Source organism: Protopterus annectens, chromosome 17.part0 (assembly GCF_019279795.1).
Source record: "Protopterus annectens isolate FY-2018-M chromosome 17.part0, PAN1.0, whole genome shotgun sequence".
Classification (NCBI taxonomy): Eukaryota; Metazoa; Chordata; order Ceratodontiformes; family Protopteridae; genus Protopterus; species Protopterus annectens.
In genome coordinates, this window is record NC_056751.1 from 707,520,508 (window position 1) to 707,536,822 (window position 16,315).

The window sequence follows — 16,315 nt, forward strand, 5'->3', positions numbered from 1 at the left end:
AGATGTCTTGCAGAATGTTTAAATATACTACAGAAAGAATTCTTATACAAGAGAATTATATTCTTCATGAATGTATTTCTCTTCCACAGCTGATTTGTACAGTTTTATAGTTTTCAGACATTTACAGAAAATAATCATACAAGTACTCCAATGGAAGAAAGCTCATAGTTTAGGGAGCTGATGTAAATATACAATGAGCCCCTGTATAGCATTGCCTTCCAGTTCGGCACCCTGCCCCATCCTTTTTTTCTGTTCAAACATTACCCAGCTCATCTGATGACATTCGCTGTAAACAGTGGACTCCTACATCAGATTGAACTTTCTAGTACCTTACCACTCTCACTGTGAAGAAATATTCTCTCTGGTTTAACTATACACATCCCACTTCCACTGCATCCCACATACCCTTCTCTCTACTGTCATTCCTCTTCATCTACCCCCATCCCTTAATCCAAAATGCTGATCTCTGTCCAGGTTATGTCCCCCATTTCGCCTTCTTATTTTGTGTTCATGTCTACTATATGCATTGCCACTATGTTAACTCTGCATTTTATATTTTCAGTTGTCATAATTTTCTTTTATCTTTATTGCTCTAACAACTACACACAGCAGGCTAGAAGCATCCCTATAGAACAGAAGGATGATACCAATACCTCTGAGAATGACTCTTCTCCTTTCCTTCTGCTCTTTTGGTCTTTTTTATTATGTTTTTATTTTCACTTCATAGCATGATTTAACTCATAATAATACCCATTTCTTAACCAGGTAGGCCCATTGGACAAACAGTGCCTTTCCTGGAGCAACTCACTAACAATGTCCAGTTAAGTGATTTGCTGAAGGCCACACAGTGGACAAACAAGGGTTGAAGGAAGCAAACCTTGTACCACAGGGACAACAACTTATAGCCCTTTATGCCAGCTGCCAGACATATAACCTAACGTATGACTGATCATTACCCCCAAAGCCCCTTTCCTGCCAAAACTGTATGCTTCCATTCTCTATTCCTATGCACATAACCTACTTATTTATATTAAGTCCTAGCTTACACCCAAATATTCAATCCTCTTTACTGTTTTGGGTGTTTGTAATAAACTCTAATTTTATTTCCTAAGATGCACAGAGTCAAACATTGTGCTGAGCTCACACACACACACACACACACACACACACACACACACACACACACACACACACACACACACACACACACACACACTCACACATACAAGAGGTTGTCGTTGTTTACCTCAGTAGTAACCCAGTCACAGAACCTTATAAAGAGGATCTAGCTTATTTGGTTTGCACAACGTTCCAAAAGTATAAAGTTTCTGAAAATTTGACCAAACATCCATTTGAAAAGTTTTACATGAAGTAACCCCTACATATGCACTATTCAGGGAGCTACACCCCTGAAGCCCAGCTGCATATTATAATCAGTTCCGGGGTTACTGCACCTCTAGGTAGGAAGAAAACAAAAACACGGGCAATGATTCCTGTCATTTCATCAAACCCAGTTGAACTGTCAACCATTTCTATCAAATTCAGAATTTGACCTGATTGTGTTCTAAAGAATTACAAACTACTGTCAAACCCTTTTCTGTGAGACACTACGGTATGTACCCAGAGTCAACAAATCAGCATTCATGAATTCTAAAAACTTGTGGCCATTGTTTCCCGTGCTTTTTTCTTAATGGAAGCAGGAATAGCATTTGTGTTAGTTACTTTTTACTTCCTGCTCATGCCTTTATGTACAGGAACCACCATAATCAACATCTTGTTTTGCAAGTGGCACACCACTTACTAATGAGAGACTATGCAGTTCTGCCAGTGGTTCACTGGCATGGCTACCAACTCTGTTAATGTGGATATTGTGCTACATCCTGTCAAGGACACTTAACTGCGTACTCTACTTTTGTCTGGGCACGTTATTTATTTCAGCTATCCATTTATCCCTTCCACACCTGTTCTACCTTCACATGCATGCTCACCTGTCTAGCATCAGCTATGTGAATATGCTGATGAAGACATTGTTCGGTAATTCTGTCTGACCCCTTACATTTTCAGACCTCCCTCCTTTCCTTTCTGATAATGTATTGATTCCTCCTACAATTATGAATGCATCTGAAATTCTTATTTTGATTGAAACTAATTCCCCCAAGTAATTACTTTATAAAAAGACGTGTTGACCTGCCAGACAGCCTTTTTGCATTTTCATGGCATCTTTATTGGTATTTTCCCTAGCATATCTCCCAGATCTCATCCTTTTCCAAGAATTCTTCTTTTCATTAAGTCTGTTTTACCTCTCTTTTGCTAGGCTGTTTGCTTCTTTTCCTGTATTTTTCTCCTCTTTCGATGTACGACTACATTTCTTCCATGACCTTTCCTTAGTTCACTTGCATAGCTCTGCCTTTGCTGGGACTTTTTCATGCTTTCTCATTATGCACAGTTGTCTTTAGTAACTGACTGAAAACCTGTAATCCTGGGTCTCTTTTCTCATGGCATGTTGCACTATTACTGCAATAAGTGTGAACCATGCAGTAGCACGAATTCTCTTGTGCAATGGCTCACTCTCCACAACAGTTTTGCCTCCTCCCCACTGGTTGTACCATTACTTCATAGTAAAGTCTTTCTGCCTGCCTCGCTTTTACAGAAAAATATTCTATGTCTTCTCTCTCCTACCACTTGATATGTACTCTCTTGTCTCTTCTTTAGGGCAGACAGTGAGTATGAAGATTAGGTAAAAAATCTTCAGCTATGAAGCAGGAGATTCTTAATATAGTTCAACCCATCCATCACTTTTTCCCTACTGTCCTTTCTTTAATGCCTGACTCCAGATTCTACTATATCTGCATTTGATTGTATTTTATTTTCCTATTTTATTTATTTATTTAATTTTGTTGAACAGGTTTGTCCTGTTAGACTAGTATCCTCTTTTCAGAGGAGACGAGAGGTTGTATTCATGCTGACCAAAGGAAATTTAGTTACGACACCACAAAACTTCTCTTGTACTATTTTCAATAAGTGCCACAGGATCATTTACTTCTACCTGAGCTACCACCACCTCAAACAGATGGGACGTTGGTTTAATGCCTTATCCAAAGGATAAAATATTTCAGAGTACAGTTCTTCAGTGTCAACACTCTTGGTTACTATAGGCACTTACTTTTAACCATTTTCTGTCTTTGCAAAATGTCGCCCTTCATGCTCCACTTGTCCCTTTTTCCATTTCCCCCTCACCTTTTCTATACCTTTGCATTCCCTTTATTGTCCCAGAAGTGATACACTGCTTCTAGTCATTCTACATGATTCTCCCAGAAGTGATACACTGCTTCTAGTCATTCTCCACGATTCTACGAGAAGTGATACACTGCTTCTAGTCATTCTCCACGATTCTCCCAGAAGTGATACACTGCTTCTAGTCATTCTCCATGATTCTCCCAGAAGCGATACACTGCGTCTAGTCATTCTCCACGATTCTCCCAGAAGTGATACACTGCTTCTAGTCATTCTCCACGATTCTCCCAGAAGTGATACACTGCTTCTAGTCATTCTCCACGATTCTCAGAGAAGTGATACACTGCTTCTAGTCATTCTCCACGATTCTCCCAGAAGTAATACACTGCTTCTAGTCATTCTCCACGATTCTCCAAGAAGTGATACACTGCTTCTAGTCATTCTGCAGGATTCTCCCAGAAGTGATACCACTGCGTCTAGTCATTCTCCACAATTCTCCCAGAAGTGATACACTGCTTCTAGTCATTCTTCACGATTCTCCCAGAAGTGATACACTGCTTCTAGTCATTCTCCATGATTCTCCCAGAAGTGATACACTGCTTCTAGTCATTCTCCACGATTCTCCCAGAAGTGATACACCGCTTCTAGTCATTCTCCACGATTCTCCCAGAAGTGATACACTGCTTCTAGTCATTCTCCACGATTCTGCCAGAAGTGGTACACTGCTTCTAGTCATTCTCCACGATTCTCCCAGAAGTGATACACTGCTCCTAGTCATTCTCCACGATTCTCCCAGAAGTGATACACTGCTTCTAGTCATTCTCCACGATTCTCCTAGAAGTGACACTCTGCTTCTAGTCATTCTCCACGATTCTCCCAGAAGTGATACACTGCTTCTAGTCATTCTCCACGATTCTCACAAATGTGATATACTGCTTCTAGTCATTCTCCACGATTCTCCCAGAAGTGATACACTGCTTCTAGTCATTCTCCACAATTCTCCCAAAAGTGATACACTGCATCTAGTCATTCTCCACGATTCTCCCAGCAGTGATACACTGCTTCTAGTCATTCTCCACGATTCTCCCAGAAGTGATGCACTGCGTCTAGTCATTCTCCACGATTCTCCCAGCAGTGATACACTTCTTCTAGTCATTCTCCACGATTCTCCCAGAAGTGATACACTGCATCTAGTCATTCTCCACGATTCTCCCAGCAGTGATATACTGCTTCTAGTCATTCTCCACGATTCTACCAGAAGTGATACACTGCTTCTAGTCATTCTCCACGATTCTCTCAGAAGTGATACACTGCTTCCAGTCATTCACCACGATTCTTCAAGAAGTGATACACTGCTTCTAGTCATTCTCTATGATTCTCGCAGAAGTGATACACTGCTTCTAGTCATTCTCCACGATTCTTCCAAAAATGATACACTGCTTCTAGTCATTCTCCACGATTCTCCCAGAAGTCATACACTGCTTCTAGTCATTCTTCACGATTCTCCCAGAAGTGATACACTGCTTCTAGTTATACTCCATGATTCTCCCAGAAGTGATACACTGCTTCTAGTCATTCTCCATGATTCTCCCAGAAGTCATACACTGCTTCTAGTCATTCTCCATGATTTTCCCAGAAGTGATACACTGCTTCTAGTCATTCTCCACGATTCTCCCAGAAGTGATGCACTGCTTCTAATCATTCTCCACGATTCTCCCAGAAGTGATACACTGCTTCAAGTCATTCTCCACGATTCTCCCAGAAGTGATACACTGCTTCTAGTCATTGTCCACAATTCTCCCGGAAGTGATACACTGCTTCTAGTCATTGTCCACGATTCTCCCAGAAGTGATACACTGCCTCTATTCATTTTCCACGATTCTCCCAGATGTGATACACTGCTTCTAGTCATACTCCACGATTCTCCCAAAAGTGATACACTGCTTCTAGTCATTTTCCACGATTCTCCCAGAAGTGATACACTGCTTCTAGTCATTCTCCATGATTCTCCCAGAAGTGATACACTGCTTCTAGTCATTCTCCACGATTCTCCCAGAAGTGATACACTGCTTCTAGTCATTCTCCATGATTCTCCCAGAAGTGATACACTGCTTCTAGTCATTCTCCATGATTCTCCCAGAAGTGATACACTGCGTCTAGTCATTCTCCACGATTCTCCCAGAAGTGATACACTGCTTCTAGTCATTCTCCACGATTCTGCCAGAAGTGATACACTGCTTCTAGCCATTCTCCATGATTCTCCCAGACGTGATACACTGCTTCTAGTCATTCTCCACGATTCTCCTAGAAGTGATACACTGCTTCTAGTCATTCTCCACGATTCTCCCAGAAGTGATACACTGCTTCTAGCCATTTTCCACGATTCTCCCAGATGTGATACACTGCTTCTTATCATTCTCCACCATTCTCCCAGAAGTGATGCCCTGCTTCTAGTCATTCTCCACGATTCTCCCAGAAGTGATACACTGCTTCTAGTCATTCTCCACAATTCTCCCAGACGTGATACACTGCTTCTAGTCATTCTCCACAATTCTGCCAGAAGTGATACACTGCTTCTAGTCTTTCTCCACGATTCTCCCAGAAGTGATACACTGCTTCTAGTCATTCTCCACGATTCTACCAGAAGTGATACACTGCTTCTAGTCATTCTCCATGATTCTCCCAGAAGTGATACACTGCTTCTAGTCATTCTCCATGATTCTCCCAGATGTGATACACTGCTTCTAGTCATTCTCCACGATTCTCTCAGATGTGATACACTGCTTCTAGTCATTCTCCACGATTCTCCTAGAAGTGATACACTGCTTCTAGTCATTCTCCACGATTCTCCCAGAAGTGATACACTGCGTCTAGTCATTCTCCACGATTCTCCCAGAAGTGATACACTGCTTCTAGTCATTCTCCACGATTCTCCTAGAAGTGATACACTGCTTCTAGTCATTCTCCAAGATTCTCCTAGAAGTGATACACTGCTTCTAGTCATTCTCCACGATTCTCCTAGAAGTGATACACTGCTTTCAGTCATTCTCCATGATTCTCTCAGATGTGATACACTGCTTCTAGTCATTCTCCACGATTCTCCCAGAAGTGATACACCTGTTCCTTTCCTCTCTCTCTCTGCTCCTGTTGCAGCTTACCATCACTGTAGTTCTTTTCCTGTTCCTTTCCTCTGTCTCTGCTCCTGTTGCGACTTACCATCGCCGCACTTCTTTTCCTGTTCCTTTCCTCTGTCTCTGCGCCTGTTGCAGCTTACCATCGCCGCACTTCTTTTCCTGTTCCTTTCCTCTGTCTCTGCGCCTGTTGCAGCTTACCATCTCTGCACTTCTTTTCCTGTTCCTTTCTTCTGTCTCTGCTCCTGTTGTGGCTTACCATTGCCGTATTTCTTTTCCTGTTCCTTTCCTCTGTCTCTGCTCCTGTTGTGGCTTACCATCGCCGCACTTCTTTTCCTGTTCCTTTCCTTTTCCTGTTCCTTTCCTCTGTCTCTGCTGTTGCAGCTTACAATCACCGCACTTCTTTTCCTGTTCCTTTCCTCTGTCTCTGCTCCTGTTGTGGCTTACCATCGCCATACTTCTTTTCCTGTTCCTTTCCTCTGTCTCTGCTCCTGTTGTGGCTTACCATCGCCATACTTCTTTTCCTGTTCCTTTCCTCTGTGTCTGCTCCTGTTGCAGCTTACCATCGCCATACTTCTTTTCCTGTTCCTTTCCTCTGTCTCTGCTCCTCTTGTGGCTTACCATCACCATACTTCTTTTCCTGTTCCTTTCCTCTGTCTCTGCGCCTGTTGCAGCTTATCATCGCCGCATTTCTTTTCCTGTTCCTTTCCTCTGTCTCTGCGCCTGTTGCGTCTTACCATCACCATACTTCTTTTCCTGTTCCTTTCCTCTGTCTCTGCACCTGTTGTGGCTTACCATCACTGTACTTCTTTTCCTGTTCCTTTCCTCTGTCTCTGCTCCTGTTCCGACTTACCATCGCCATACTACTTTTCCTGTTCCTTTCCTCTGTCTCTGCACCTGTTGCAGCTTTACCATCGCTGTATTTCGTTTCCTGTTCCTTTCCTCTGTCTCTGCTCCTGTTGTGGCTTACCATCGCCGTACTTCTTTTCCTGTTCCTTTCCTCTGTCTCTGCTCCTGTTGTGGCTTACCATCGCCGTACTTCTTTTCCTGTTCCTTTCCTCTGTCTCTGCGCCTGTTGCTGTTTACCATCACTGTACTTCTTTTCCTTTTCCTTTCCTCTGTCTCTGCTCCTGTTGTGGCTTACCATCGCTGTACTTCTTTTCCTGTTCCTTTCCTCTGTCTCTGCTCCTGTTGCAGCTTACCATCGCCGTACTTCTTTTCCTGTTCCTTTCCTCTGTCTCTGCTCCTGTTGCAGCTTACCATCGCCGCACTTCTTTTCCTGTTCCTTTCCTCTGTGTCTGCTCCTGTTGCAGCTTACCATCGCCATACTTCTTTTCTTGTTCCTTTCCTCTGTCTCTGCGCCTGTTGCAGCTTACCATCGCCATACTTCTTTTCCTGTTCATTTCTGGAGATCTTACCTCTCAAATTACTCTTCTGTTTTTACCTTCTCTTGTTTCAACCTCTTGCTTGTTAAGTCTTTGCACTGTCCTGCTTTGCTTCGTAAGTCTTTGTCTAAATATATTGCCATCTGCTTTACCCTCCATCTCTCCTCCATGCAGTTCAGCTCCTTCGTTCCCACCGCTCATTTCAGCAAGCATTTTCTTTTGTTTGTTTTTTTTTTTGCATGTCATTCCTGAGTGGTCACATACTGAAGATGAAAATGACTTGCATTTTTTTTAATCTGATATTACTTCCATGTCCCATAATTCCTTGCAATTTTCTTTGTCTTGTTATTGATCCTTAATTTTCTCTCCATCTGAAATGGTCTCAGTGCTTTTCACTGGCTGTTCTGTTGAGTCATCTTTGATTACATTACATTATATTCTTGATATTTGAAGTAAAACTGCTTCAAGCAATCCAAGTTAATTCTAATTTCTCTTTTATTTGACCACATGAATTTGTGCTTTTTTGCTGACATTACAATCAGCTGACTTGCAGTATATGAAAGGAATTTACACGAATATATCTTGTCTGCTATACTGCTCCTTCTTTACTGCCTGTCCTGTATATTCTTCCTGCTCCTTCTTTACTGCCTGTCCTGCATATTCTGCCTGCTCCTTCTTTACTGCCTGTCCTGCATATTCTGCCTGCTCCTTCTCTACTGCCTGTCCTGCATATTCTGCCTGCTCCTTCTTTACTGCCTGTCCTGCATATTCTGCCTGCTCCTTCTCTACTGCCTGTCCTGCATATTCTGCCTGCTCCTTCTCTACTGTCTGTCCTGTATATTCTGCCTGCTCCTTCTTTACTGCCTGTCCTGCATATTCTGCCTGCTCCTTCTTTACTGCCTGTCCTGCATATTCTGCCTGCTCCTTCTCTACTGTCTGTCCTGCATATTCTGCCTGCTCCTTCTCTACTGCCTGTCCTGCATATTCTGCCTGCTCCTTCTCTACTGCCTGTCCTGCATATTCTGCCTGCTCCTTCTCTACTGCCTGTCCTACATATTCTGTCTGCTCCTTCTCTACTGTCTGTCCTGCATATTCTGCCTGCTCCTTCTCTACTGCCTGTCCTGCATATTCTGCCTGCTCCTTCTTTACTGCCTGTCCTGCATATTCTGCCTGCTCCTTCTTTACTGCCTGTCCTGTATATTCTGCCTGCTCCTTCTCTACTGCCTGTCCTGCATATTCTGCCTGCTCCTTCTTTACTGCCTGTCCTGCATATTCTGCCTGCTCCTTCTTTACTGTCTGTCCTGCATATTCTGCCTGCTCCTTCTTTACTGCCTGTCCTGCATATTCTGCCTACTCCTTCTTTACTGCCTGTTCTGCATATTCTGCCTGCTCCTTCTTTACTGCCTGTCCTGCATATTCTGCCTGCTCCTTCATTACTGCCTGTCCTGCATATTCTACCTGCTCCTTCTCTACTGCCTGTCCTGCATATTCTGCCTGCTCCTTCTTTACTGCCTGTCCTGTATATTCTGCCTGCTCCTTCTTTACTGCCTGTCCTGCATATTCTGCCTGCTCCTTCATTACTGCCTGTCCTGCATATTCTGCCTGCTCCTTCTGTACTGCCTGTCCTGCATATTCTGCCTGCTCTTTCTTTACTGCCTGTCCTGCATATTCTGCCTGCTCCTTCTCTACTGCCTGTCCTGCATATTCTGCCTGCTCCTTCTCTACTGCCTGTCCTGCATATTATGCCTGCTCTTTCTTTACAGCCTGTCCTGCATATTCTGTGTGCTCCTTCTTTACTGCCTGTCCTGTATATTCTGCCTGCTCCTTCTCTACTGCCTGTCCTGCATATTCTGCCTGCTCCTTCTTTACTGCCTGTCCTGCATATTCTGCCTGCTCCTTTTTACTGCCTGTCCTGCATATTCTGCCTGCTCCTTCTCTACTGCCTGTCCTGTATATTCTGCCTGCTCCTTCATAACTGCCTGCCCTGCATATTCTGCCTGCTCCTTCATAACTGCCTGCCCTGCATATTCTGCCTGCTCCTTCTTTACTGCCTGTCCTGTATATTCTGCCTGCTCCTTCTTTACTGCCTGTCCTGCATATTCTGCCTGCTCCTTCTTTACTGCCTGTCCTGCATATTCTGCCTGCTCCTTCTTTACTGCCTGTCCTGCATATTCTGCCTGCTCCTTCTTTACTGCCTGTCCTGCATATTCTGCCTGCTCCTTCTCTACTGCCTGTCCTGTATATTCTGCCTGCTCCTTCTTTACTGCCTGTCATGCATATTCTGCCTGCTCCTTCTTTACTGCCTGTCCTGCATATTCTGCCTGCTCCTTCTTTACTGCCTGTCCTATATATTCTGCCTGCTCCTTCTTTACTGCCTGTCCTGCATATTCTGTCTGCTCCTTCTCTACTGCCTGTCCTGCATATTCTGCCTGCTCCTTCTTTACTGCCTGTCCTGCATATTCTGCCTGCTCCTTCTTTACTGCCTGTCCTGCATATTCTGCCTGCTCCTTCTTTACTGCCTGTCCTATATATTCTGCCTGCTCCTTCTTTACTGCCTGTCCTGCATATTCTGTCTGCTCCTTCTCTACAGCCTGTCCTGTATATTCTGCCTGCTCCTTCTTTACTGCCTGTCCTGCATATCCTGCCTGCTCCTTCTTTACTGCCTGTCCTGTATATTCTGCCTACCTCAATATCTAGTTCTACTTAGGGAATTAATCTGCTTTTAATTAACTTCCACAAGACATTTGTGAGTTCTTTGTTTAGAATCCACTTTGTAAGTTCTGTTCTTCTTGGATTTGCCCATCAGGATCTCTCTTCTTACATATCCGTTTCTGTTATCAGTTTATTTACCTCTTAAGCCATGCCTCCATGCCACTTATTAGATGATCTGTTTCTGTTTTAGATTTGTCTGTGTTTTGTTGCTGTTCTTTTATTGTTTCCTTTAAGTAATCAGTATCCTTGTACATTTTCTATCATTTGCAGGAGTTTTCCAACATCCCTTGTAGTGCTCTTTGATTTTTGCTGGACCATGATTTTCTTCTCTAGTAGTCAGCTGGGGAATTTCCCATTTTTGTTTCTTTTTATATTTTCAGGATCAGGTGGCCATTTTGTGGGAGTTCCTCCCATTCTTCCCAGGAATACTGATATATCTGCCCTGGTTTTGATAAGGGATAGACGTATCCAAGCTACTTAATAACTTCCAGCCTTGAACTAAACTGCACTTATGGATGGAAGTTAAGCACTTAGATCATGGGATGAAATATTTTTCTAAAAATAAAATAAAACAAGGTTTAAAATATATGATCATCAGTTGTAAATAAGTTAGGTGTTTATGTATGAATCAATTCTTTATACCAGCAATTCTTTATCCAATGTACATTATCATTGTTTTACTGTTTTATTTTGTCTGTATTCTTATAACTTGAATAACTAAATAAAGAATTTTGGAAATAAAAATATGATCATATTAAATTCACAGTGTGGTAGTCCAAGTAACATTTGAGGGGATTTAGCCACTTTTGGCGTTACATAAAGAAACAGTGTGTAAAACATGATTTAAGTTATTTAGTAACCCACACCTTGTTACATCTTATTGCATCAAAAGTATATATTGTAACTGATTCATAAATAAAAAAAGCCAGTGATGCTACTACACAGACATTGGCACCTTATTAGAAAATAAACTAATTAAGAAAATGGATCAGATACAGTAAAACTATTGTCATATATATGCTTGTCTTGTTTATATACTGTTGTGCCATCATTCCTTACTGTTAAAATGCATTTAAATGACTTGATTCCAATACAATGTAGTAAAATGTGTCTGTGTCACCTTACATGGAAGTAATATTAAATAATTTCATCTCCTAGAGTGTTACTGTGTCTATGATGGGAAAAGGCTCCCCCCTGGGTCACTTGTTTACAGCACCAATGATGGCATAGGTGGATGCATAACTGCAATCTGTGGAGAGAAAGGAGAGATAAGCAGGACCATGAATGAATGTGCAGCAGAGCAAACCTCTGCAGCCCCATTTCACTTTACTACACCCGTGTTACCAGTACAGACCAGTGTCCCACCAGGTAAGCATCTATGTAACTTCCCAAATATTATAACAAGAATGATATCATAACATGAACAGCCACTGCTTGATAGTGTTATAAAAGAGATTTTAAATGTCGGGAAATTCTGTTGGCTGGAAGAGGTCATCTAACCATGATTTAACTCCTTATATATATATATATATATATATATATATATATATATATATATACACAAGGCCAAATTCAAGCTCTTTTATGTTTAATTTCATTTTGGAAAAGCTACCTAGATCATTTTTGTCAAATAGTAAATAACTGCAGTGCAAGTGTTTTCATTTTTTAATTCAGTTTTCAGAGGTAAAATGACAGTTAAAGTTAAAAGCTGGTCATTTACCTTAATATGCTTATGTGCTATACATTGAAATTATCGATTGCATGTAATATTATGGTTAATTAGCTACGTATAGGATGGCTTGATGCCCTGTATGCCATCATATTGAAGAAATTGCAGAATGCATGCTGAAAAGGGGAATAATTTAGATATGAAGGCGACAAGATTGCTCACAGAAGAAGAGTACACAGACAAATGCAAAATCAGAAGGGCAGACAAGGGTCGCACTAAAGGATTTAGGCATATGTATACTGCTCCATATGCAAGTAGATATACTTTCTTCATCTTAATGGTCTTTAGCCCAAAATATGTTTAATGGCAGCTTGTCTTCTATAAGTATTACTTACATGTGGTAACCTAACTTTCAACTGAAACTGGAAATCTTGAATGGCATAGCGTCATTACGAAGCTATGTAATATCCTCTTTGCCAAACAGGCAGAGTCAGTAGCTTTGGAACATCGACAAATAGGTGTGCATGTAAAGAAAGCAGTAACTCTTACAAACATTAAGCCCCACCATAAGTAATAAGTAAATATATAAATAGCAGTGTAACCTTGATACCTACATACCTCCTCTACCATTTGCCAATTTCCACACCATGAATAATAAATACGTAAATAAATAAATAATGACATAACAAAAAGAAGATTAAGAGTTTGTGTCAGTAGTTTGCTTGAGGATTAGGGACTAAGTCTGCAGTAGTAGTCATGATAATAACAAATACCGCCAAGTGTATATGATGTTTAAACATATATAAAAGAAATTAAGTAGGCTGTAGAGAACAGAATTGCTAATATTGCAGTTGCAAAGCTGTCAGACTAACAGCTCAGCATGTCCCCTTGCAACTTACTATAGAAATATGTGCTCCATGGCGCCACCTTGTGTCATTAACTACATTTTTTACCATGTTCCAAAACTTGTGATTTATTTGTCAGTTTAGCAAAGAGGATACGCAACAGCTTCAGAGCAACATTATGTTGCTTGAGGTTTCCTGCTTCAATTAAAAGTTAGGAAGCCCTTATATGGTTAATAGATTGTGTTTTTATATCTGTAATTTCTCATAAGGACAAAAAGAGCATTTGCTCACCATACAGGCTTTGCATTACAACAAACAGTGTGTTGGTGTTTTTATGTTAAATGCTACTTGCCCAGATATCATGAATGCTCAACTAACTTTAGCTGTTCACTGTGGTAATAAGATGAAGATCATTTCTGCCGAGCCAGCTTTGTTAGATGTCTGACAATGTTCACAAAACAAGCAAGTGATTATATTATTACTTTTCAAAAAGATTTTTCTAATTATAATGACGCAATTAGTAAGGATGACCATTTTATTATGACTGACATATGTCTGAAAAGCAAGAAATGACAATGAACGTAAGCAAAGGCAGGCAAACGCATCATGGAAATACCGGAAATGAAAGTGATTCTAGGCGTCAAAATTTGTGTCAGTGGTCTTTGCAGACTTGAAGTCAAGAAAAAATTCAGATCGATAAATTTTGTATTTTGTGCATTCCTAAGTATCTACTAAAGAGAAAATTTACTCAGTGAAATGCAAGAATCACATCCCACCATCCCTGTATTATTTTTTTATCTGACCTTTGTAAGCATATTACAGAAAAAAAAAGCAAATAAGTATTTGAAAGCCAGTACAAAGCCAACAATAGAACAATGCATTATGGGCTGAAATGTTCCCTTTAAATGAAAGATGAACCTCTTTCCTCATTATTATTGTGCAACTGAAACCTGCTGACAACATGCTGTTGCCAATTTTCATGGCATCTTATGCAGGAAGTAAACTGTAAATGGTCTGGAAGAAGAAATATAACCTTTGAACTGATAGACGGTCGGCGTAACATCCTTTGTAGGTAAAACTAGTCATCTATCTTAACTTGGACAAGAGAGGTGGGGTAGGTAACACTCCAGAAGGAAATAAATGAAAAGGATTTTCCAAAAAACTTTTGAAGGTTTAACCTTTGGTATCAACAGCAAGTGACTTGCTCAGACCAAGGCAGTCCATATGAAATGGATTTATGGAAATCCTACCAAGGACTTGTAACACGTTATATCCCATTATTCAGTAATAAACATCTATATAAACAAATACATTCATTTAGACTATTGCAGGTAATCAAACCTACCTTTTACTGTAAAAGGAAAGTGCTGTTTCATATTGGTTTTGAATTCTTCAAGTATTTAAGGTCATCATACATTTTAATAAAACTTGATTTATTTATTACTCCACCAATCATTAATCTAACAGCCTATTAATCACTCTTATCAACTTGTTTGGCATGCATGTGTCTAGCCATTATTTAATCTATGCTGGTTTTCCTGAATCATTAAAACCAAGTCCATGGTGTGCCAAATATACTTGTTTTATTTGGTACGATTAAACCTATCATCTCCATTTACAGCTCGTATACTGTTCTTTCTTAGCAAAACACAAATGCTTATCAAAAACATTACCTGATAGGCCAGTTAACCCCTTAACTAAGAGCCTTGGTAATCATTTAGAAGTATTTTAGTGGACAATATTATAAAGTGATAATAACGAATGATGTTAAGTTGTCTATCTCGCCTTCATTCTTGCTGGTTGGGTTCGGAGCCGATCCTCGGCTCCGACTCGGCCATCTACTAAAGCTCGAGAGCTATTTACTGGCTCGAGGCCTCCCCATATCCCACAATGCTTGGCGCTAGATACCTAGATCTTGTTTGCCGCTTCAGCTACGAGGTTGCAAGTTTACTGGCTCAGGTCGTATTATTCCTTTTTTTTGTATTTTTAGCTTAATATTTACCTTGTATTTTTAGTTTATTTAGATAGTCTTCCCTCTTAGTGTAGTTAGACTGTGTATCCCCTAGTTTATCCCACCTAGAAAACTCGTTTTTTGTTAGAGAGTTTTCTTCCCCCCCCCCCCCTTGTTTCTTCTCTTTAGCGGCTAACCCCTCACCTTTTGTTTTTTATAGGAGTAGTGTTTAGCCTTATAGTATTTGTATTTTTTATTAAGAATAGTTGTTGTTAAAGTGTGAGTTTTTTTCTGTGTGCCTTGTTTAAGCACTAGTTTAAATTTTTCTCTCTTTAGTATCCCCTTGCACTATGTCTAAGGATACTAAAGTTTCAGGCTTCCAGAAGTGTGACTCGTGCTGTCAGAAGATGTCTCTGACAGACGGTCACACTTCTTGTGTGTATTGCTTGGGTTCCCTACACCTGCAGGACTCCTGCTCGGTCTGTCACGCCTTCAGTCCGAGAGTCCTGCAGGAATGTAGGAACAAGCTCATTTGGAGAGGCTTACTTAAGCCAGAGGGATCCCCGGCGAAGCCTCAGTCGGGGAAATCCTCAAAGCCCGCCAAACCGTCGGCTCCCAGTTCAGAGCCGTCGCCGGGTGGAGCATCTTCCTCCTCTTCGGTTCCGGCTGGAGCCGACACCTCTAGACCTCAATCGGCTCCGACTTTAGTGTCGGAACCATCTTTGGGTTGAAAACGTTCAAGGTCCCCTTCCCTTGAATCAGTTCGTTCGGCTCCGAGGTCACCATTGCTTCAGTCTGAACGAAGCCATAGGTCCCACTCCTCTCAGTCCTCCAGGCTATCTGATCATGACTTGGAGAGGGTGGTCAGTAGACTCCTTAAATCGCAGGCCCTGGCCCAAATGTTAACCAGCCCTTCTCAACAGACTGTGGCTGTCCCAGTGTCTTCAACAATTCCTCCTCCGACTCCCCCTTTGTGTTCGGAGCCAGAGCTGGTTGGGGTTTGAATCTTGGAAACATCAGAGCTGATACCACACCTTTCGGCTCCTTCATCGGCTCCGATCTCTTCATTGGTTCCATCCTTGGAGGGATCTGGGCGCCGGGACTCCCTCGTCAGCTCCAAGGGGGCGAGTGGCATCGGACCCTTGTCTGACCCCATTCTCCCTCTCGGGGCTTTGGTGCAGGTGAGCTCAGCCCCGACATTGGCCTCGGAGCCATCCCTCTTGGTGCCGGCAGGGGTTCATGTCTCTTCGGAGCAGGAACCTTCTGCTCTGCCTGATAGGGGTGCCTTCGAGGTCATGAGAAGCGTGCTGACTCCTGAGTCGGCTCCTTGATCAGCCCCTTTGGTTCCTCCCCCCATGGTGCCTGCATCGGTCTTTGCCCACCCTTCT

General features: G+C 41.8%; 1 protein-coding gene across 42 annotated transcripts in view; it reads left to right on the forward strand.

The window, feature by feature from the left end:
- LOC122791684 (mucin-2-like) overlaps positions 1-16,315 on the forward strand; it is a 732,148-nt gene that overhangs the window by 560,794 nt on the left and 155,039 nt on the right. For all 42 annotated transcript variants that reach the window (XM_044059549.1, XM_044059571.1, XM_044059534.1 and 39 more), the window contains one exon: positions 11,621-11,830. In XM_044059549.1, the coding sequence (XP_043915484.1) occupies positions 11,621-11,830 (210 nt within the window). The remainder of the gene's footprint in view (positions 1-11,620; positions 11,831-16,315) is intronic.